At 43.6% G+C, this 23684-nt stretch overlaps 1 protein-coding gene across 1 annotated transcript in view; it reads right to left on the bottom strand.

The window, feature by feature from the left end:
- Nucleotides 1-23190, bottom strand: part of l(3)73Ah (polycomb group ring finger 3-like lethal (3) 73Ah) — a 37720-nt gene extending 14530 nt beyond the window's left edge. Inside the window, exons 1-7 of the mRNA XM_050194539.3 lie at nucleotides 22951-23190; nucleotides 21881-21986; nucleotides 21456-21552; nucleotides 21330-21385; nucleotides 15117-15185; nucleotides 14809-15035; nucleotides 49-129 (exon numbers count right to left, since the gene is read on the bottom strand). Coding sequence (XP_050050496.2) covers nucleotides 49-129; nucleotides 14809-15035; nucleotides 15117-15185; nucleotides 21330-21385; nucleotides 21456-21552; nucleotides 21881-21986; nucleotides 22951-23166 — 852 coding nt within the window. The 5' untranslated portion in view covers nucleotides 23167-23190. The remainder of the gene's footprint in view (nucleotides 1-48; nucleotides 130-14808; nucleotides 15036-15116; nucleotides 15186-21329; nucleotides 21386-21455; nucleotides 21553-21880; nucleotides 21987-22950) is intronic.
- Nucleotides 23191-23684: the final 494 nt, after the last annotated feature.

Here is a 23684-nt window from a genome sequence, read left to right as displayed (position 1 = left end):
AATTGGCCAACTTAAATGAAAATTGCAATGCAAGGCTAGGTTGTTTACCTTAAACCTCCATCTTGTGACATAGACAAATTTCAATGTGTGGTCCTTGCCTAGTATCTCCTGGTTACAAAGGATCTCAACCTGGAACAGAAAGAGTGTGTCACATTTAGAGAGAAACATTCACAAAAATTGGAGAGCCTAAGAAGTATAAAAGCAAATACACAAGGTGTGTAGTATGCAGCAGCCAGTATCGCCTGTCTCTTATCTTTGTTTCGGCAATTTCGGCACAGATATGCCAAAAGAAAATATGCACTTATTTGTCCTTGTGTTCCACTCAAAGAATAAACTCTCCTTCCGCTGTGTCGGCAGTTAAGCAACTATAGCGCATTGCTCCTGAACATTAAGTGGCAAGTTTGATTCTGAGCCGTGGCAGCCACATTCAAAAAGGAAGGGAATGCAAAAGCTCCCGTGCATTGAAATTTCAATGCATGTTTAAAGTATTGGCACAAAAATTTTGTTTGGCTTTCCTTGTTTTAATAGGCAACTGGAATAGCTAATCAGCGTCTCAGGCATCAATGCCTTGAGTGCACGACAAATAATTATATCGTCTTTTAATGTGACCAGTCCAGAGCAAGTGCAGCATGGCTTCGGGCTTAAAGCAGGCCTCCTCGTGACCACAGAAACTGGAGGTGATGGTCACATGTGATCACAAACCACTAATGTGCATGTCATCCTGGCACAGTGGTCATAAGCCACACAACAACCATATCTGGGCCTGCACCACTACATTGCCTATTCTTTTCTCCTCCACTGAGTGATACAGGTCCTCTGCTGACTCTTCTCTTGGAATGCTGAGTGTCCCTCACTTATTATCCTGACAACGTTCTTATGTGTTCAGCTTTCGGCTATGCAGTCAGACTGACATCTTCACCAGGATGACTGAGCCAAGGATTAGTGGTACGCGATATGACTACCACATAAATTTGTGATATAATAAGGAGGCCTTCTTCAAGCCCCCAGCAGCACTTCACATACGCTTCGAATTACTAACATTAAATGTGTTTAATTATTTGCTGAGCTCTGGTGATATTGGGATTTTATACCATAATTAATGGGTTGACAGTTGTGCACTTAAACATTTCAAGAGTACCAATCCCATCACAACTATCGACGGTAATATGTCTCAGATCCAGGTGTTATATTTGGATGCAAAAACCCATAAATTATTATGACTAAGAAGCAATGATGCAATTCCTTTTCTTATCACTGTCAGCTTCTTACATCCATTTAAAGGAGTAATGAGACAAAATTTTTATCTAGTTTTCATTTCTTTATTGGACCCCTGCTAGCCCAGTAATCATACCTAAATTTCTCGAAAACACAACAAATAATTATGTTGCCCTTTAATGCAATGTTACGTTTCGCCTACAACGCGCGGTATAGCCGGCGCGGATGCAACGGACGCCGGAGCTTCGTTCAAAGCGGCGGACATTTTGGCCCGTTCGGAGCTCCCGCAGTCTCCCCGCCAAGCGCGTCCAGGCGTGTTTCAGTGCCACGTGTCTTCGTGTGTGCGTGTGTGTGTGTGTGCCCACGCTTGTCAAAGCGCGGCAGCTGGGGAGAGGAGCTTCCCAAGTGTGAAGCGAGGAGGTCTGTCCGGCGCCCGGCCGGCGGTTGAGTCACTACACTCGTCTCAACATGTATCTCAGCTCGTCCGTACCCGCCGTCACGTGGTCTCGTCACGAGGTCTTCCTTCTTGCCCTCAACTGCGAAAGTATGGGGAACCAGCGCTGGAGTTTTCACGGCGCCTGCAGCGCCGCCCTGGCGGTCAGAACGTGCACAATGCAGCCTCCCCCGCGGACGAAAATTGCGTTGCGTGCCCTTAAAGTCGAAGGAAAACAAAAGGGCGCCGACGATACTGTTGCGTATACAAGTGCCACAACTAAGTCGGGATGAGGGAGGATGTATCCTTCTGCGTCTTTCCATCTAAACCCTACGAACAAAAACGGAGGCGGCGTTGGATCCAAGCAGTCAGGCGAGCGGAGCAAGCTCCCGTCTTGTCGCCCTGTCAAGCGGTGTCGGGCTGGTTTCTAAATCAAATTTCGCGTGTATCCTTGGTTTATTCGATAGTGAAGATGGTCAGCCATGGCAGACAGTACCAAACAGCAGAATCTGCTGTCGGTATTTCGTCGGAAACAAAATGAGCAATAGCATGCACCATCCGGCATATGTACCATTTTTCCTTCGCAATGCCACCGCCAAGCCCCTTCCAACGCCACCGCACCAAGTGAACGATACGAAAGGTAAAAATTATCCATTCATTGCCAAGAATTATGTGGGAGGGAAGCTGCCTTGTAATACGAGTTGTATGTGCATAGTGCCGGCGCACGCGCGACTAAGCCACCTATGAGTTTATAATAATGCGCATGCGGATGAGGACTCGGCGCTGAGATGCATCCGGCAAATGAATGTAATTAGTGCTAAATGTAGCCAGGATCGTTACGGATCAAGCAGCCGAGCACTCAAACCTTTGCTTGCGCGAGTCAGCTGATGCGATAAGGCTTTCTTCTCCATTGACTGCTGTGGCGAAGTAACATCAGAATTTTTTATGTCTAGCCAGAGAAATATGGAATATCTTCAGGCCAATTAATACTTACGAAACCATAGCGCAGCACGACCGGAGCCATAACTGCTAGATTTGCGAGGCAGGCAGCCACGCAAGCATGGCATCGATACACGACGCAACCGTTAAACACACGTGCTCGCTGCGACGCACTGTGAAAAATGTATAAAGCTTAAAAAGCTTCTTTCGTCATTTCTTCACTTGATTGCGCTAGCTTCATTACAAAAACTCGACTTGAAGCGGCGCGAAAACGGAAACATACGAACTATAATACGGCTGCATATGTGTGTGTCGTCTGGTTGTGTGGCTGGAATATGCCGCGTTTCGTCGCCAGGGCGGCGTGCAACGCACTCTTTTCGACGCGCCGCCTATCCAGCGCTGGTTCCCCATAAGAGCAGCTGCCCCCGGACGCCAAGAGAGAGGCTCCGATTTCTTCTGTCGAGTTACGTGCTCTCCCGTCTCTCACTTCGGTCGACCTGACCGCCCGCTCTTTTGCGATGTTAGAATAAACCAGTTGTTCTGTTACCAGTCGACTCATGCTTTGCCGGGACCTTCGGATGCTTCCAGTGCCCCAGGCCACCAGGCCAACGCTACCCTTGGGGCTTGCGACCCATTTGCAACAACGGGCGTCAGCGCTGAGATTCTAACAGCAACTAATTAAAAGGTGCGCCAAGTTCAGCGTGGCTTTGGACATGAAGCAGGAGACTATTCACATCACTGAAATTGTGTGGCAGTCTCTTGGTACCCTAGACACCACTGACACATACACACACACACACACGATCGTGCTGCCAGAAGTCAACGAGATAAGGGAGGTGAGGGATCCCCCCTGCACTTCCAAGAGAACTGCAAAGGAATGACTAATTTGGCAGCTCTTGACTTCTTGGCTTAGTAGTAATTGTGTGGCCTTCAACCAATGCACTCAGGCCAGTTGTCATATCACATGGCCACCACTTCCTGTTTTCACAACGGTGCACTGATGGGGGTGGAAGGGTTTTAATAAAAACAAAAAAACAGAGGTCGAGCAATCCAGCACTCCTGCCCAAACTTCTTCACCAGAAGTTTCTCATTTGTGTTGAGCATGCAGAAAAGCACATTGCTATATATGAGCAAAATGAGAACAAGGTAAAAGCAGGAGCCTTGTTCTCGTTTTGCTCACTGTCTTGAATTTCCATCTCCCACCTTCCCCGTGTTTTCCCTATATATTTATACACACACACACGCTCTCTCACAGTCTCTTAGTAGCCTTCTAAAACCCCCATGATTTCTTACAAAAATTTCACCACCACCCCTTCAATACAGAAATCCTGGGCAGGTTAATGCCCCCCTTTGGCGACTGAAATAGTCTCTTGCTCACACCTGAAGCCATGTCGCACTTTGCATGTGTTTTGAACTGGCCATGTGAAAGTTACTGCAGTTATTTGTGACACTCTCAAAGAAATGAGGCTTCGTACCATGATTATGGACTCTACAGCTACCTAGAATTAAAAAAAATTGGGACAAAAATTTTTGTGTCAGTCCTCCTTTAAAGCTCATATGCTCAGCTAAATATTCCTTTTCAACACATATATGATAGCTCTGCAATTTTTGAAAACAGCGAAAATAAAACTGCAAGGTATAGAAACTCCACATGCATCAGGAATATATTTGATAAAGCAAGGCTTAAATTTAACACAGTTCACATGATTCAAAGCCACACTAGGCTCTCGCGATCCATAGATATCTTATTTTGATTGGCATAATTGCTGGTTATTTCCAATAAAGTTCCACACCACATTGGCATTCAGAACTAGTGTGAGTGTCAATTGCCTTGTATCATAATCAGAGCAAAGGTCAGAGCGTATAACACCACTGACACAGCAGCCGGGTGGGCTCGGCTGCTGTGCTTCAACACAGCACTAAAATTAAATTATGGGGTTTTACGTGCCAAAACCACTTTCTGATTATGAGGCACGCCGTAGTGGAGGACTCCGGAAATTTCGACCACCTGGGGTTCTTTAACGCGCACCTAAATCTAAGTTTTGTGGGCCCGGCTGCTGTACTTCAACACAGCACGCTAATCCGCTGATGTTCTACATGCAGTTTAGTAAATCATAGTCTTTTCACAAAGCGCTCAAGTAATTACTTTCTACTGCAGTTGCCGGGCCCACATTGCTGCCTTTCCATTGTTGTTATGTGTTGCGATGCTATTCACTCTTTATTGTTGCTGGCGGGTGACATCGAAACTAACCCTGGACCTGATAGTCAAGCCGTACTAAAAGAACTTAAGAGCCTATCCGCAGGTCAATCGCAGCTGATCACCGAGATTCAAGGCCTCAAGTCTCAGTTACTAACAACTGATAAAGCAATATCCGAACTGAGCATGCGCATGACGAACCTGGAGACCCACTACCAAAACATAATCCCCTTGCGTTCTGATATAGAAAGCGTGAAGAGTGATGCTGCCCGTGCAGCACACACAATGCAGAGGCTGGAAGCGCGTCTTGATGCCAAGAATCATTCTCGGCGCAACAATCCAATTTTTTATGGTATTGATGAATCTTCAGGGTCAGAGTCATTCGCGCAATCGGAGGATATAATCATCGACCACTGTCACAAACATATGAGCATCACGCTTGACCCAAAAGAAATCGAGCGCGCGCACCGCTTGGGCAATTGTTCAGCTAATCGTAACCGCCCCATAATAGTGAAGTTCACCTTTCATAAAACAAAAGATCTTGTTCTTTCTAAGGGCCATAAATTTAAAGGAACAAACTTCAGCGTTGGCGAGGATTTTACACGTCCTGTTCAATTGGGCCGCAGACACCCTGTTTAATTAGCAAAAAGCAAATCGGCACCTCACTCCCTGCGCTTTAAAACTCTGTTTATGGGTAATAAGCGCTATGTTTTCTATGAACCCACACAGAGTGTGAAAGAATTGCAATAGCAGCCAACTCGACGCGGGAAAGCCCCTTGCCCTACGGTTTCGACACGAGCTAACCTCTACTTTTCCGTAATCTTTGCCCACGCACGCAGCTTCCTCCCTAAACGCGATATTCTGTCTAACCTCGTGTTGTCGTCTAACAGTAATTTGCTGATAATAACTGAAACCTGGCTGACTGACAATATTATCGATACTGAGGTTCTTGCTGACTTGCCGAACTTCTGCCTTTACCGGAAAGACCGCGAAATCTCCCGAGGTGGTGGTGTGCTAATCACCGCGCATCACCATTTATCGTGCACGCTTGCAACCATTGAGATTGACTTGGAAATAACATGGCTAATCTGCCACGCTTCACCACAGACCGTTCTCTTGGGCGTTTGTTACAGACCACCACATAACATTCCTGATTTTTCGCATAAACTTAATAACATCTTGAACAAACCTAGTGAAAAACACCCTAACGCAGAAATCCTGCTTTTCGGCTACTTTAATTTTCCGCAAATCAACTGGACTAACAATAGTGCTTTAATCATAGGCAATGAAGCTGCTAAAGAATTTGTTAATGTGTGTCTTAATTTCAGTCTAGCTCAACTTGTGCTAGAGCCTACGCGGGTTACAAAAGACACATCTAATGTACTCGACCTTATACTAAGCAGCCATCCTGACAGTCTATCATCCATAACTTACCTTCGTGAGGTAAGTGATCATAAAGTAATCCATGCCACCTTCACCTTTCAACCTATGCGACAACGAAAATCCAACAAAACTATATGCCTATATGATAAAGGGAACTACGAAGCTATTAATTACAAGTTAGGAGACTTCTTTTCAACTTTTGAGACATTATTCCATATGCACTCGCCTCAAGAAAACTGGACACTATTTAAAAATAAAATTAATGAACTCGTAAACAAACATATACCAAGAATAACTATGCACACTAATCAAAATAAGCCATGGTTCACCAGAGCTTTAAAGAAGCTTGAAAACCAAAAGAAACGTCGCTTCCGGCTAGCCACGCGTCTTGGAAGCACCGAGGCTTGGTCAAAATACTACACAGCAGAGAACGCCTACCTGAGTGCCCTTCGCACTGCTAAAAAATCTTTTTATAACGTCGACCTGCCCCAGCTACTTACTCAAAATCCTCGGCAGTTCTGGCACATCTTAAATCCCCAAGAAGCTCGTACCATCAGCGTGACGAATGGAGCAGGTGACACCGCCACGGACGCCAAGTGCGCTGATATATTCAACACAGCATTTTTTTTCGTGTTTACAAAAGAAACTACCACTCCAGACTTTCCACTACCTACTAACATAACATCACATATGCCACCCATTGTATTTTTGATAGATGGTATACTATCAATCATTGAAAAAAACAACAACAAATTATGTACTTCTTCTGGTGTGGACGAAATTAACTCAAAGATCCTAATGAATACTAAGCATATATCCGCGGCATGTTTCACTCTGTTGTTCACGCAATCATTGTCTACAGGTACGTTACCGGATGATTGGAAAGTGCGAAAGGTCGTTCCAGTATTCAAAGCAGTTAACAAAGACTCCCCCTTAAACTACCGCCCCATTTCGTTAACTAGTGTTCCTTGCAAAATCATGGAACATGTCATATACTCGCATATCATGAACTTTTTAGACTCTGCAAACTTCTTTCATCCTTCTCAACATGGTTTTCTTAAAGGGCTTTCATGTGAAACACAACTAGCTATCTTCCTTAATGATGTCCACGTTAATCTTGATAACAACGTTCAAACCGATGCCATCTTTCTAGACTTCTCTAAAGCTTTTGACACAGTGCCTCATAACCGCTTGCTATTAAAATTATCTAGATTAAACTTGGATCCTCTTGTAGTACAATGGATAAAAGAATTCCTTAATCGTTCCTAGTTCGTCCTTGTCAATAACGCCTCCTCCGAACCCCTCCCCGTCACTTCAGGTGTCCCTCAAGGCTCAGTCTTAGGACCGCTTCTTTTCCTAATATACATTAACAATCTTCCGCTGCATGTATCTTGTCCTATTCGTATGCTCGCTGACGACTGTGTGATTTATCGTACTGCGACTAACATCTCTGACCAAGCATCTCTCCAGAATGACCTTAATAACGTGCAGGACTGGTGAAACCGTTGGCAAATGGCCTTGAACCCTAACAAGTGCAAATTTATTTCAATTTCCCGCCGTCGTAATCCTTATCTGTCTACTTACACAATTGCAAACGTCCCAGTAGAATCAGTTATAGCCTATAAGTACTTAGGCGTAACCCTGCCCACGACCTTTCCTGGAATGCGCATGCAACTAACGTAATCTCATCAGCGAACAAGTCCCTTGGGTTCATGAGGTATCATCTTCGTCATGCTCTACAGCACGTCAAAGTACTCGCATACAAATAATTTGTCAGACCACAACTGAAATATGCTGCCGCCATCTGGAACCCTCATCAAACATATATCATCAATGCACTCGAGTCAGTTCAGAATCGTGCGACTAGATTCATCCATTCTTCGTATTCGTATAACATCAGCATTTCGCACTTAAAGGCACAATCTAGCTTGGCATCTCTTGCTTTTCGTCGTCGCATCACCACCTCTCTCTTTATCACAAATTTTTTTACAGCTCACTAAGCCGCCCGCCTTACGTCATGCCATCATCTTCACGCATGTCACAGCGCACCAGCCATCAACTCTAAGTTTCTCGTCCTCGAACACGAACTGTCACTTTTCAATCATCATTTTTTCCTCAAGCTTCCAAGGACTGGAACGACCTACCCATTAATGTCGCTGCCATCACCCATGTCATTCACAATTTCTAGAAACTGTTGAAACTTGTATTTCAATGTAACACCTGCCTTTTCTTGTGTTCGCATGTTAACCACCCCTTATGTAATACCCCGAATGGGGTCTTTAAGGTAATAAAATGAAATGAAATGAATAAAGAGCTGAACGTACGTCCGATGTCTCCCTCCAACTTTTTTTTACAGTTACGTTACATCGATCCAGCAGCATTTTTATGAAAATGCGACCAACATCTCGCATTGCTTTTCCATGTTTCACGTTAGGATACTTCGGGCATAAGTATGCTGAACCACTAAAGACATTTTTCGCTCGCGTCAGCACTCGTTCTGTGCATGCACTCGTGGTGTTGCGTGCCTGTTTCCGGGGGGCCCGCACATATCGGTGTGCTCATCATTGCTGTAACAACTACCGCATCTGCTTCCATAGCGTTGATGGGCGCTTTCACAGCAAGAAAAACCCCTTCCATTTGGCGCGCCTCGACATCATAGTATGATCACATGTGCTTATCGCAAATTAAAGCAGAGAAGCAACTCTTCTGTGTACAATTAGCTCCGCTGACTTCTCTTCAAGCCGTCTTCAGTTTTCGTTCGTGAACAAGCACAAGCGATCCTTGTCATACTGTTTGCTTTGTCGCTCAAAGCAGTTCTTTCTTGACGCTTCTGTGGGAGACTACTTTAATCATACTGCTATGCATACCACTAATTAAACCTTAAAAATTTGTAGGTCAAGTTACATTGTCGTATAAGAAGCCAAGGTTTTGCATACGTGTAAAAGCATTTTTGGTTAACTCAGTAGAATATACACACTTCTACCTTGACGCGACTTTATCTACTTAACGTATTGAATGCTGTATAGATGGGGTTCTGCGCAAACGTGATCGAGAATACACATCCCGTAGCTCACTTCGACGGGTGATCAGCGACAAGGTGGCCGAGGGCTCACTTTTCTAACGAAACCTGCAGTGGCTATTTGTGTTCAATGCATTACAGATTGAAGGTTAGAGTAGAACAAACGTAAATCGCACAAGAATAGGTTTTTCAGAAACGCTGAAATCAACAAAAATACTGTGGCAGAAAGCTTGATAGTTTGCAGTCAATGGTTAATATTAAAGGTACAGAAACTATCACAAGTCTGCCATTTTGTTGCATTGCAGTAAGATCTCCAATTGTTACACTGGGCACTCAGGTTGGAAACCAATTCATTTTTTTCTTTTTCTTTCTTTCTTTTTTGCTCTGCGGCAGTTTGCCTTACGTGGCGAAAGTAATTGCACCACTTACATCTAACAAGGCAAGACGACGGGAAGCATTGCGCCATCATGGCTACTGGACTGCTGCAAACATACACTTATGTACTTATCGTGCACCGTTCTTACATGGCGCTACAGAGCACATGTAAAAATGTGGAATAAACATATTGTAGAACCAGCACAATAAACATACTTATATGTATGACCCAACAGTGCATAAAATCTGGCTGTTGAGCGGCAGTAGGGAGGCGTTGATTGCTGTCACTTGCCATTATCAGATTTAAGGGGCCAAAATGTTTTCCCGTCAGAGACACTGCCAAAAAAGAAAAAAAGATATATTTAACCAACGAAAAACATATGTTCCCACAGGGAATTGAACTCTGGACAGCAGCATGGCAGGCAGAGATGTTACCACACCTCCACTGAAATTTTCCAGTTATATTGACCTTTGCCTCAAAACTGTTGGAGCAGTTGCTGCATTATTTTTGTTGATTTCAGCATTTTTAAGGACGAATCTTGTCCACTTCACATACTAACTTCATGTCTTACAATGCCTAGAGCTACTTTAAATGCCTCCTTCATTAGAATAGTGAGCCCTCCGCCTCGCTAGCACTGATTCCCATTGAAGTGAGCTACAGCACGTACTCCTCCCTCTCGTTTCTGCAAGTTCCTAACTTGCACATGTGATAATGGGAAGGTATGCGTGTATGATAAACGGTGTACATATTTTAACCACTGTATTCTAAAACTAGTGCGAAGCTTCACGGAATGTAGTTGCCAAAGGGCGTTTTCTTTATGGATCCGCCATTCAGCTGTATCTTCAACCCTTTGACGGTCAATGCCATAAATATACGGGACCGCGAACAAGACTGAAATGGTTGATGCCATATATTTACAGTGCTGTCTGTATGTCTGAAAAATGTGCAAATATTTCAACTGTGTTGCCCATCAAGTGCTGCCGCTCTGTGTAGATAAGGTAATTTTTTATTTGCGTCGTAATCTCTTGGTTTTCATTCCACAGCCTCTTTAGACTGGTGTTTCAGCAGCCGCTCGCATATCTGCATGTGCGAGGGTGCACAGCAGTTTTGTTTTTGTCTCGCAGGGCGGTTCTGTTCATTGCACTCCTAAAAACTGATGTCCATCTTGTTTCTAATCTCTTAAAGGGTCACCGCAAGATGCTTGCCTGTCTGCTGCTCACAAGGGTGCAATTATATCTGTTCAAAGGCGGGCGCTACTATATACAATCGAGGCCACCATATAGAAACGGTGCTTCCATACCTGCATTTTTTTCTTGCGACTCAACTTGCGATTGCCCCTCATTGAAGACGAGAACAAGGGATTACTGCAAGTTTCTGACTCGTTTGGTTTTTCTGATGAGTACACAACCATAGCGTTTTCTTGCATGCGCTCACGTACACGGTTTGATTACGCATGCAGATAGAGCAACCAGCACTTGCATACAGATTGCTCTGCTTAAAGCGAGCCGAGCGGCAATTGTTTCGATGTGGACTACTACCCACGTACCGAATCAGAATATATATATTTCAGTGTATGTACTTTTTTATTGTTATTAAACATATTTATGGAAGCCCATCTGTATTCATGAATAAACAATGCATGTTTACCTGCAGAAAACATTTTTTGTCACTTTATGATCACTGTAAAAATGTTACACTACATTTTTGTCGAAATAGGTGGGTCATTTGGCAATACAAATCAACCCTCAAAGGGTTAAGGTGACAAAGTGGGATCATATTCTCAGGTGATCACTTTTGGTTATATGTACTATCGCTTTCACATGATGTAGTGCTCAACCAGCCAATCAGATTATCTGGTTTTGCTTAGCCAGCCAATAAGCATGAATTGAAAAAGATATCCCCGAAAGCGATTGTGATCAATTGTTCCCGAATAATCGATGAATTGTCCGCGCCCACGTCAGACGTTGTTTTAGACATTTTGATAAGGAAACCCTGCTGCAGTTCGTGCTAGAGTGGTCCCTTGCATTAGTGCACAATGTGTAACAAGTTTTCTTTATGCAGCTCTCTACAGCACTTTCAGGGTGTCTACCAAGTTGGCATTTCCAATTTCCCTGAGTTTTTCAGGTTTTCCCTGAGCGCCTTTGCAGAATTCCCTGAGTGACACAGAACTTTGTTTTATATCAAGACGGGCTGACACCATATCACCCGATGGAGTCACTATCTAGTAAGCATGTTAAAAAATAAAAAAAACAACTTAATCCAGTTTGAATAGTAAGGAGTAGTACTTTTTATTCAAAAAGAAAACAGAAGGCAGGGGTTAGTAAAATGTGCAGCGAGAAAAATATCTTCAAAGATGAGCTATTTCTATTAATTGATTGCAAGCTCATTGGTATGAGACCCAAACTTTGTCACGCTCATTGGTACGAGACCCAAACTTTGTCACAAGTGAGATTCTCCCTCAACAGCTGGTAACCTCAACTGTCTTGACATACTCTCAGCCCGCGCCCAACGCCTCAGTGTTGCGTTTCACTGCTTTAATGAGTTTATTTTGGTTTGTATTAGGAACACCTTCATCTCGGCATCAGCCAACACTTTGTTTTTTTTTTTTGAGCTCAAGCTCCTTCGAAAAAGTGGCAGCATGCTTCCTTTCCTGTTCATTCCTCAGTGCTTAGGTCCTTTCTGTTCTCGTCTTCCTTGCGCCGCGTGCTTGCCCCACGGACCATTTGGAGCAAGCATCCTACTGCTCAGTTGTACAGTCAACATCCCATTTTTCGGACTCCCTAGGGGTCACGAAAACGTCCAAAAGATCAGGCAGTTGGAAAAAATGAATACATTTCTCCTTAAGGGCTAAACTCGCCGCAGGTACATCCGAAAAAGCTCTGAAGGCCTGCCAGTACACTTATTAGGCATACTGATGCTCATACTCTGACAGGAGATGGCGGGTGCACGCGTGTATAGTGAAGGAATACATATTGTTCCCCATGACAACTGCCTCTTCCCACTCTTTTTATGCTTCACTAATACAGCAGTGTGCTTCGTAACACTGCTGTATTGAGCCGAAGCTAAATTTCGAGAACCGGCATTATGCAATGCATTGTGCTTTCCGAGCTTCGAAGCCAATCGTGAGGACCACAAAGGTGGAGTCGGTGCCATTGCTGACAGCGGCGAATTCTTTCAATGAAAAACCACATTTAGATTTGGAAAAGTGCACTTAAACCGATGTGACACTCTCTGTAAGTGCCCTTAACTTGCCCGCTTGAAAAGGTGTATTACTTTTCAGACACTCATACATACCATGTTCTACTTTTTTTGCCAAATTTTTTGGCATTTCATTTCATTTTTCAAATTCATTTTTCCGGTGTAGCACCACCACGGGTCGAATGCCATTTGTTGCACCAAATGCCATTTGAATCTAATGACATTAAAATGCCCAGTGTGACAGGGGTCTAACATGCAGTTTAACCCTTGAACTGGCATGACAAGCATGTGAATATCTTTTCCACTAGTTTCCTTTTGTCTTGCTTGTGTCATGTTTGAAAACATCTGACAAAAATACATATAACGACACTGATTTCCCAGCGGGAGATAGCTGAAAAATTCATGCTTTCAGTTGCAGGCAGAGATATGTTTCATTCGGAATTCAATGAACATGCATGTAATGATAAAAAAATTTGAAGGATTCTAAAACCATTTCTGTGAGCTCCCGATGCAGCAAATGAAGAAAACTGAAGGTGAAACACTCTTACTACCTTACCATACTTTCAAGCCACTTAAATGTCTGAGGAATGTAAGAGGAAATAAATGTGAAGATAAGCTGTTAATCTTTATGGATTCATGCTTTGTGAATATTTCTACAAAGCATAGAATTTGGCTTTACAAATGCAGACATGGCACCAAAAGAGAACCATCATTTGTGAAAGTGCCTACACACCATGCAAGCTAACACCTAGTAATTGAAGCCAGCCAAGACTACTGCCCATGTGCTTTTACCATTCATTACTTTCTCTAGTAAAGTACTGATGCATCAGTAAAGTACTGATGCATGTTCTTCAATCTTTACTTGGTGATGGCGGGGTGTTTGGCCATGCAGTACACAAAGATAATGCAAAGAAATCTGCATATTATTTAGTATAAAAAACATCACTTATATCCCTTTATGGGAAATTAAATATTGCTTTAACTAGTACATATTTTTGGTCTTTATAATATTACTGCGAACTGTATGGGTCCCCAAAGTCCCCTCTTTTCCTTGAAAAGAAAAATAAACTTCACTTCACTAGAAGGCACTGTAGATGACTAAATCAGGAATCAACGGCAACCAAAGGTCAGTGGGACACCTCGCATTGGGCGCTCACGGGAAGACTACAAATGAAGCTGTGCAGGGTGATATGGGCTTGACAAGTTTTGAAGTGAGGGAAGCTCACAGTGAAATAGATTAAGAAGAACGACTGAGGAATATGGAGTAAAGTAAATGGGCTGGGAGAGTGTTGAGGTATTTGTACAGAAAAGACACTGATTCACAGTGGAGGAAAAGAACTAGGAAGCTTACCAGCAAGTATGCGGCCTGTACCGTGAGCAACACAACAAAGAACGTCAAGCGGAAAGTCAGAGAGGCTTAAATAATCTCATGGGTGGCGGCAATGGAAAACAAACTTGCCATGAGTAACTACTTAAGAGAAAAAAACGAACTCTGGAAAGAAAGAATTTATGATAACTCAAAGGGAAGCCCATTACTTTTCGAAGCGAGATCAGGATGCCTTAGAACGCGCACCTATAAAGCAAGATATAAAAATGAACAAGAAGCATGTGCTTGCTGTGGTAAAGCGAGGGTAACGATGGCGCACGTTTTATTAGAATCTGAAGATATCTGCCCAGCGGTCGATTTAGGCACCAGTGGACTCAATGAAGCTCTTGGGTTCAGCAAGAGCAGGGAGAAAAGTAAACATGTCCGTAATAGAGGTTAGTAAGAGATGATTGGAAGATTGGTGGAAGAAAAGTAAAGAAACAACAACAACAACAAAAAACGGAGACATACAAAAACAAAGTTCACAATAGGGGGCCAGAAAATTTGGTTATGGGAGTTCATCATGCATTTTTTCTTCTTTTTTAATCTAGGTAGGACACTAGGCAGTAGTGGCACAACCCACCGCCCCTTTCCAAAGGGGACGCTCTTATCAACCATCCATCCATCCTTGAGCCTCTAAAACAAAAATGCGCAGATCAAATGGAAACACAGCAGGTCATACCTCTTTGTATCTGTCAAGGTTGTTGAACAGCTTCTTTGCAATGAACTTCTTCAAGTGGGTGATGGTGGCCTGGGACGAGCACCGAATGAACTTGCGACGCATTTGCTTCAACTGGACACTGTCAGATTCCAGTAATATGTTGACCTGCTCATCTGATCTGTGGCAATCTGCCTCATCCTCCTTCGAGGATGATGCTTTGGAGCCCGCATCCTTTTCATTGAGCAACCCTACAGAGATTGAAAACAAGATCTTAAGCCATGGCCACAGAAAGCTAAATTAATGGCCGAACGTTAAGCCGCCATACTCACCAGGATTGTGGGCCTTGGGACAAGGAAGACCTTTGCGCCGGTAGAAATCCCGCTCCCTCTTCATTTCATCTAAAGGGGGAAAAGAGAGAGAAATGAACTTGCACACTGCTATCACAGCACAAAGCTATGCCTAAATCTTTTACAACAGATGGTGACACCAATCTGCAAATAATGCTTACACAACAAAAGCAGAGCTTCTCTAGTTGGCATAAGAATGTGGTAAAGTTGAACAAACAGTATTTCTTTCAATCATGAAGCAAGTGAGCAATAGACCTTTTTCCTAATTTGAAAGTGTGTTTCTCTGCACTGCACATGTGCCCAATTACAATGGCGGCACCATTGATCGTTCAAATGAAGGACTGTCAGTTGCACGAGCTGCAGCTTGTATCGTGCACATGGTTTCATCACGAGAGCCACATCTACATTTTTCATCCCACAATGCAAGCAAAGTATGTTTGTATTATCAGCGTAAAATGAAACGTGAACAGTGGAGCGCGTGGCCCAAGCATAAGTGAAGGTATAGTGCGCGCTGTCCAGTCATCACCATTGACAGGCATGCACATCTGGTTTGGCCGCACCACGCGATCCCCCTATAGCGAGATATTTTCGCTTCTGTTCTGGTTCTTACATTTTAAAAGGGAGAAAATAAAAATAAAAGAGAAGCTAAAATTTCCAGTTTACAGCGAGTATAGTCGCACAGTTCGCCGAAACCATAAGTGCACCGGCGCAAACAGCAGTGTGTGTAGAGCAGTTTGCACCGTCATCATTGTAGATTCACTCGTGTGGTTTACAGCTTGTGCGCCATATTCATTCTTTCAATCGGCAAACTTGCGCAGGGCGCTATCGCTGGCAGCCGCGACGGTGGCCAGCGTGGGTGTGCCGAGCGCCTTTGGCCATTTGTTTGAGTCCCAAACGAGGGCCGTGCGGCCAAACCGGATGTGCGCGCTTGCCGGTGGTGATGACTTGATGGCGCACACTATACCTTCACTTATGCTTGGGTCACGCGCTGCGCTGTTCACGCTTCATTTGACGCTGATAGTACACACTGTTTGCAAAACTTACAATGCCATTAGTTAGGCAAAATGTCTCATAGGAAAGCTAGCTTTACAATTATGAAACGGGTCTACGTAGTAACAGGGTAGCAAGGTAATCCTGCTAATCGGCAACATGCTAACAGAGTAACAGTAAAAGGGAGTCAGCTGAGCAATACAATAACAGAGCTATAGGTGGCAGGTACCAAGTAACATACATCCACTTGCTGCTCTGGAGGGTTCACATTATTTGTGGCATAAGTGATTAGTTAAAACCAGATTCAACCCTGTTACCATTCTAGTGATCATCAGGGCAACTGCCAGTTTCCACAGTTTCAAGAACATCAAGAAACCCATTGCAAGTTTGGTATGGGCGAGACATTTGCTGCAGAAAATTACAGCTTCTCTCTGCTCAGGTAATGAGACCCTAAAAGTGAATCCTAAAAGTGAATCAAGAACAGTGCCATAAGAATTACGAAGTACAGCTGGAATGGCATTAAGAGTTAAGTGGCAAGCACTTAAATTACACCTTTTGTCACACAACTGTACATCATCAGATGCATTAGTAAATAACTCATGCTTAAAGAAACCCTAAACACACTTGATAATTTTAAATTCACTGCGTGGGCTTTCTCTCCTGAGGTGGCACAAAATGCTTTGAGGTGTTAAAGCCAAGTCAATGTATGACCGTGACATTAACTTGAAGCATACACAACTGGTTGTAAGAAAGCTACACATGAATTAGCATGAATTCTTTGCATCTAAAGTATTAGCTCCCAGTGCAGCAAAATTAGAAGTAAAATTAAAAGATTGCCATAGTAATTTATAATCCAGACTGACTAAGATCGCTATCATGGTTTTGGGGACATAGGTGTGCTCAGGAAGCATAGAGAAGTGCTTAACAGGGCACAAGGATAAGCACAGTGAAAAAATTTGATTGTGGGGTTTAACATGCTAGAAATTCATTGACGATGTAGTAATAAATGCTAGAGAAACCCGTTAGAGTTACTTCACACCTCTTTGAGATCCTGGATCCATGATTTAAAGCATGTTCATCACATTGCAAAGTGTTATTCAGGAGCTCACTGCACATACTTGCTGCCTCCTCAAGGAGTTAAGTGCAACTGAGTCCTGAGAAGATCACCAGTCAGTTGCCGTATATTTGCCATGATATATATATATATATATATATATATATATATATATATATACATACACACACACACACACACACACACACACACACACACACACACACACACACACACACACACACACACACACACACGGCAAATGAGTTCTGCAGAAGCCCGCAAGGTGGAGGAAAGTAGAAAGTTTCTTCGTAGCTTCGTGCTACAATTAAGGTGGATGACAATCTTTACGAGGAATGCTGTAGTAGACGGCTCTATATTAATGTTGACCACTCAGGGTTCTTTAAAGTAACCCTGAAACAATTCTGCAATTTTGTAGACACGTACTGAGTGGCTAGGGTATAGGTCCTTCTGATCATTAAGTGACTCTGTATAAAATGTGCACTGTTACCGATCACAGTGGCGCTGCTTCCCGAGATTTCATTCACTCCCTCCCAAATGACTCTGTTAGCCCAAATGACGTCAGTTGGGCAGGCTATCCGGTTGGCTACCCAGGTCACGTCATTGCTAATTTTTCCAACTTTATTGTGAGCAAATGTTTTTCGTAATGGTTGGAAGGTTGGTTAATTTGTTTCTAAAAAAAAAAAAGAGATAACAGAAGGAGAATACCCAACGACAATTTATCAATGCACTCGAGCACTTCCGGCACAGAGCAAGAGTCGTCTGCTCGCATTAACAACATTCTCCGTGTTCACACAAGCTGCAAGGTCAGTGTTGGTCTTGAGCTTTCTTTTCATGAGCACCATAGATCGCCTTTGTTACATTGTGGGCTGCAAATCTAGCAATCAGCGACATGTCAAGTTGTGGCGTTGCGTCCCTCTGTAAGGCAACATGCGAGCGGAGTGGCTGTAGCGCACAGGGCTCTCGGCATCCCATCGGCGCCAGCATCTGCACGTTTGTGGCCATCACTTCACGCCAAATTACTACCATAATAGAGAGTTTTGGTGTGTCCGGTACTTCAGTAAGCACAAGCAAACTGGGCATTTTACCAGGTGAGCGGAGGCACCAACATGGACGGCCTGCATGGTGCAAGCCATCTGGTGGCACAGAGCTCAACCAAACACAGATCTAGTATAGCAGTAACCAAGTGGGGGTATTCTACTTTTCTGGTGGTGTAATCTGTTGGCAGGAGCGTAATTGTGAACATGTTGTCTTTTTGAATGCTTGAAATATTTTGCAGTTCAGTTCCTTCTATTTAAATGTTTGAAATGTTCTGCAGTTTCTTACAGCAATAGTAGTTCAGTGTGTAGTTGATTAAGCTCTGCGCCACCAGGTGGCTGCACCATGCAGGCTGCTCAGGCCGCTCACGTTTACATTAAAGCCCTTTCGCCATAGCGATAGTATGGATCTAGGGGCTGTAGTTTACGCCTCTGCTTATCCGTCAAAACGCCCAGGACGCTTGCGGTTACCGGAACGTTCGCAATGCATGCTGCTTGGATAGCTGTCACGGAGATTGATGGTCAGGCGGCTGGCGGAGGTTGGAGAGGGTTCACCTGCTGGCTCCAAGACAATCGGAAGTAGACGTCACGTCATGACGCAGAGCCAGTGAAAGCGGAGCTTAGCCCTCATCACTCGACGAACGAGTTGGGGAGAAAAACCATGGCTAGGAAAGAGGGCAATGTGTAATCGTCCATAGCTCTCTTAATATGAGACACTTTACTTTAAGGGTCTGACAACCGATTCTTAAGGACCGCGTTTTTTTATGGCACGACGCAAAGCTCACACTCAGTAGTATTTACATCTGCAGCAGTTACTTCCAAAAGCACGTGGATATTTAATAAGCAGAATTTTTCTATCTGAGCTGCCTCTAAAATAGTAAGAGTTCTGCCTCCAGCAACGCTGAGAAGTGAGAGCGCTGTCGCTAGCCCACCTTGCAAACTGTGAAAGCTGCCCATTGTTCTCCTTTCATGGGAGTGAGTGTAACTGTGGTTAACCACCTACATTTTGACTTTTTCAACCACTTTTGAAAATAAAAAGCTGGTGCAATAAGTTCACATTGCAGTATAGACATTTCTTATATTTGTACCAAGCTCTTTCCCAAGTGCACGCCTACGTCATGGCTGGCTGGCCCCGTCATCGTTATTCTGTGGATAGATGAGCAAGCCAACTCATCGCAAATGAAAACGAAGCCAGCACCACTTTTCTGCTCAGTACAAATAACGGCTTATCTGCACATTGTAAGTCAGGAAAATCTTATAATATTAATAAAAAGTATCTCGCAATTTACTATAAAAAGACAAGGAAATGCGTACACTAGTAGAAAGTCACATGGTGGACCTCTTATGCAGCTTCGTGTTTATGCTGTGTGGAGTGCCAAAGATCATTTTTCGCCACTTTTAGCGACGAATTAAAAATGTAAATCCACATTTAAAGGGACACTAAAGGCAAGTACTAAGTCGGCGTGGACTGTTTAAATACCATTCCAGAAACCTCGCAATGTTTGTTTCGTGTCAAGGGAGGACTTAGTTTACGAAAACATTGCATCTGAAGGTTTCAAATACCTTTTTAAAAATTCAAATCTCCCGCCACCCAACCGCGGGAGTGGTGACGTTGCATAGGCCATCACCCTTTGCTGCCGTCGGTGAGTAAAACGGTGCCCGACAGACGGCAGCACTGAGCCAAGACAAAGTGGTGGATTTGCTGCTGCAGCTGCTTTTTGGTCAAGTGCCGAGGACCGTTTGGGCATTCCGCGACATAACATGGAAGTTTGAGTTCTCTGCTACTTGCAGTTTGTGCGAGTTTCGCGAGCCTGCAAAACCATCGCAGCAGTACGCGATAACAAAACTACTGAAACGCGAAAGCATGGGCGGCGCAGTGTGGAGCGAAAACGAAGCCTTTCGACCGCCCCTGCCATTGTCAAGGATAATTTCAATTAGTTCCTCTTTCTAAAAACGAAATAGAACTGTACAAGTGGCATTTTATTTCATCTTAGAATACAATACAATGATGTATTTTGCAACGAGTGGTTGTGTACTAGTGACAGAATTTAACCGAGGAGTGCTTTCATCATCGGGCAAGTACTTGAATGTCCTGGGGGAGTCTCCAATCTTGTCCTGCATTTACCTCAGTTTTTCGATTATTAAGGCTTTGGTCGTGATAATATTGATGACTCAGATCATCAAGCACTAATCTATCACTTTAGCTTGACTTAACCTTTAGTGTCCCTTTAATGAGAAAAACATGTTCGTTTTAGCCACTACGATAGGGAATCATTCCATCAGCAGAGTTATCTCGATTCAAGTTACGAGCAGTTGTCTGTCCCTTTAAATTGTGCCGCTAATGTTTCATTGTAGCTGTACCCTACGCATCTACAAAATTTGTCTAAACCGTTTCAGGGAACCTTTATACATACACCTAAATCTATGCATACAAGCATCTTTCTACTTCGCTTGCACCAAAATCCAGCCTCTGTCGAGAAGAATAAAGCATGCGACTTCATGCTGAGAAGCAGGAGCTCATAGAAACTACGACGGTTTCCGTGAGGGAAGAGCATTAAAAGGCCATTAATGAGAATGCTAGATAAGCACCTTTTTCTTCCAGGAACCGATTTGGCATAAGGTTTATTAGTGGAGACAATGATGAGCATGAGTAAAAGGAAAATCAGACATCCACCCGTTCGTAGCAATTGCTACACAGGAAACCCATACGGATTCCTCGAAAGAAAGGCCTCAGAGTTGACGAAAAATTCGTCCTGGTCCGAGTGGATGTCTGATTTTCCCTTTATTCATTACTTCTCTCCACCTTGCGGGTTTGCGCAGAACTACTACGTCAAATGATGAGCATAACTGTTCTTTCAGGATTTCACACCAAGCATTGGTAATGACAACCCAGATGTCAAAGCATTTTCACGTTTGGTCAGTTTTATTTCGATTGGCTTCGGTTCCTTTACAAATGCAACATAGTCCTTCTTTATCAATAAACCATTAATTAGTTCTAAGAGGACGCCATCAAAATCTGAGGAAGTCACAGAGAGCTGAAGTAGTTCCAAGCCAGGTTGGAGCCCCTTAAAATAAGAACCAAGGTTCACTCACTGTACTGAAGATTTGGCACCAGCTTGTACACAATGTCCTGCATAGTCCTGTCGTAGCTGTAAGGAAAAACAATGTTAGCTAAAGTTCCAAAGCGTATTCTGGTGCAGCAGACCACTCAAGTCATACCTGATGTACTGTAGGGGATAGCTTTGATGGATTACAATTTCACAGGTTGGGCATGTGTTGTTGTCCTCCAAATGTTTCACCAGGCAGCTTTTACAGACTAGAACAAGGTAACAGATCAAAACGTATTGTTGGTATAGTTGGTCCACTATAGCAGCAAACACTATGAACAAGAAAAGGAGTCAGCGACGTTCACATTTCCTGAACACGCAGAATATATATTGCTTGTACAATTGTGCAACCAGTTTTTATTCTGCGCGCTCAAGAAGTAAACCATTCAGTTGTTAGTGAACCACTGTGACTTTCCGAGTCTCCTTTTCTTGTCTATCGTTTTCACTTCTGCCATTTGCCGCAATAAGGTAACATATTGTGTGCTAACACACTGGCAGCACAAAGTTTCATTTAAGCAGTCATACAAGGGTACTTACATGTGTGCAGACATTCTGTGACTGTAGTAGCGTCGATTAAATACCCCTTGCATATCTTGCAAATGATGTGATTGTTGAGCGTTTTTAATCGTATCCGCCTTTCCATCTGCAGAACACATGCAAGAGGCAGTAATGTTAAAATGTGCAACAAAGAAAATAACCATCACAAGTCGGGCCACAACACACCAGCTCAACAAGGCCGACATAAGTGCTTGAAGTGGACAGCTGGGCTAGTTGGAATATATTTTTCACGCATTTCCAGCACTTTAAAGAAATAGGGAAAATTAAGAGAAGAGGCAATATGAATGGACAGGTAGGACGCTGGACAACTCTGTCAAACGCGAGCAGTTGAAGTCGCAATTCCTAGACTATGCTGCCAAATTCCATTGCTAAAATTTTACATGCACAGAGATGGTCTGGCTCCCTCACTGAACTGTCCCTCTTGCAGAGAACATGAATCAACAGATCATTTTCTCATTGAATGTTAAAGGTATTCTGAATTGCAAAAAAGAACATTAGAAATGCTGTTCCTATCTAGGAACTATCTTTTGGGGGCCTTGGCCCTTGGGCACAGCGACAGGAAGGTTGGCGATTTTATTGCAGGGTCAGAAAGATTTCAACTATAAAACCAAAACTTCGTTATACTTCTATAAAATCCATTAGCTGTATTTTTTTCATTTATTCCTACATTCTATTAAATTCAGAAGCTAGCATCTACCTATTACGTCCCATGTACCTATTCACCAATTTTGTTTAGTTATTTTATTATTCTTTTTGTTATATGGAACTACCTGGTTCTTGGCCAATCCCCCAGTGTGGGTATGTGCCACTAACGTCTAGGCTCTACACCTGCCCTTTCGCCTTTTCTCTTTTCTTATTTCTTTAAAGCTCTAAAAATGCATGAAATGTTAACATAAGTGCCTGTATTTTGTAAATTAAAGCCCGACTTGCTGCACTTGACCATTCGATGATGCACTTGACATGGGCGATTTTAGGCAACGTCGAGACCTATTCCACGGGTTGGAATTGTGAACTAGTTCTGATAGAACGAATGAACCCAAAGCGATTACCTCAGACGGAACGAGCACGTCTTGCCAGCAGCGCGAGGGCAAGGAGAGTGATCGCTTCATGTCGTCGGGTATCATGCAGTTTTCGGGGGATTCGATCTCCATTGGCTCCTCTGTACCGTAAATTTCGAGAAGTCTTCGCGCAATCCCTTGTGCCTCGCAACTTTGAAAAGGCAGCTGCTCCATATCTCCAAAAAGCTCGCAGTCGTTAGTCTCCATTGCAGAGAGAGCTCGAAACGTTCCGCAGACGTAACACGTTCCAGAAAAAAATGAACGCCATCTCGCGCGTACAAATGCTCGATTCCGCGCGAGACAGCACGAGCGGCTCTGCACGTGCGCTCTTCAGCTGTTCACAGCGTTCAGGCGCGCTTTCGTTAACGTGCACCAATATGCGAAAAGAGTACAGTGCGATCAAATCTGTTCGCAAAGAAGCTGCAACGTTAACCAAGACACCGGGATCAGAGGAGAACCCTTGCAGACCAAAATCAAAGTGACCCAGCTGACCAGGTAAGCACTCGTACCGAAAAGCAGACGCGATGACAAGCGCAACGCGTCGGCTTTTCACGTCGAAGTGCACACAACAGTCGTCTTACTGCTGAGGCGAAACAAACGTAAGGACAAATGAAAGTTCACGGCTTACCTGTCTGACAAAGCTTAACGTTCTACGCCCACGATAAACTTCTTTGCATTCGCATGCAACGACACGCACATTGGTTAATAGAGAAAGCAAGCACGAT

Source organism: Dermacentor andersoni, chromosome 1 (assembly GCF_023375885.2).
Source record: "Dermacentor andersoni chromosome 1, qqDerAnde1_hic_scaffold, whole genome shotgun sequence".
In the NCBI taxonomy this organism is placed as follows: Eukaryota; Metazoa; Arthropoda; class Arachnida; order Ixodida; family Ixodidae; genus Dermacentor; species Dermacentor andersoni.
Note: the sequence above shows the minus strand (reverse complement) of the source record. Positions and strands in the feature narration are given on the sequence as shown.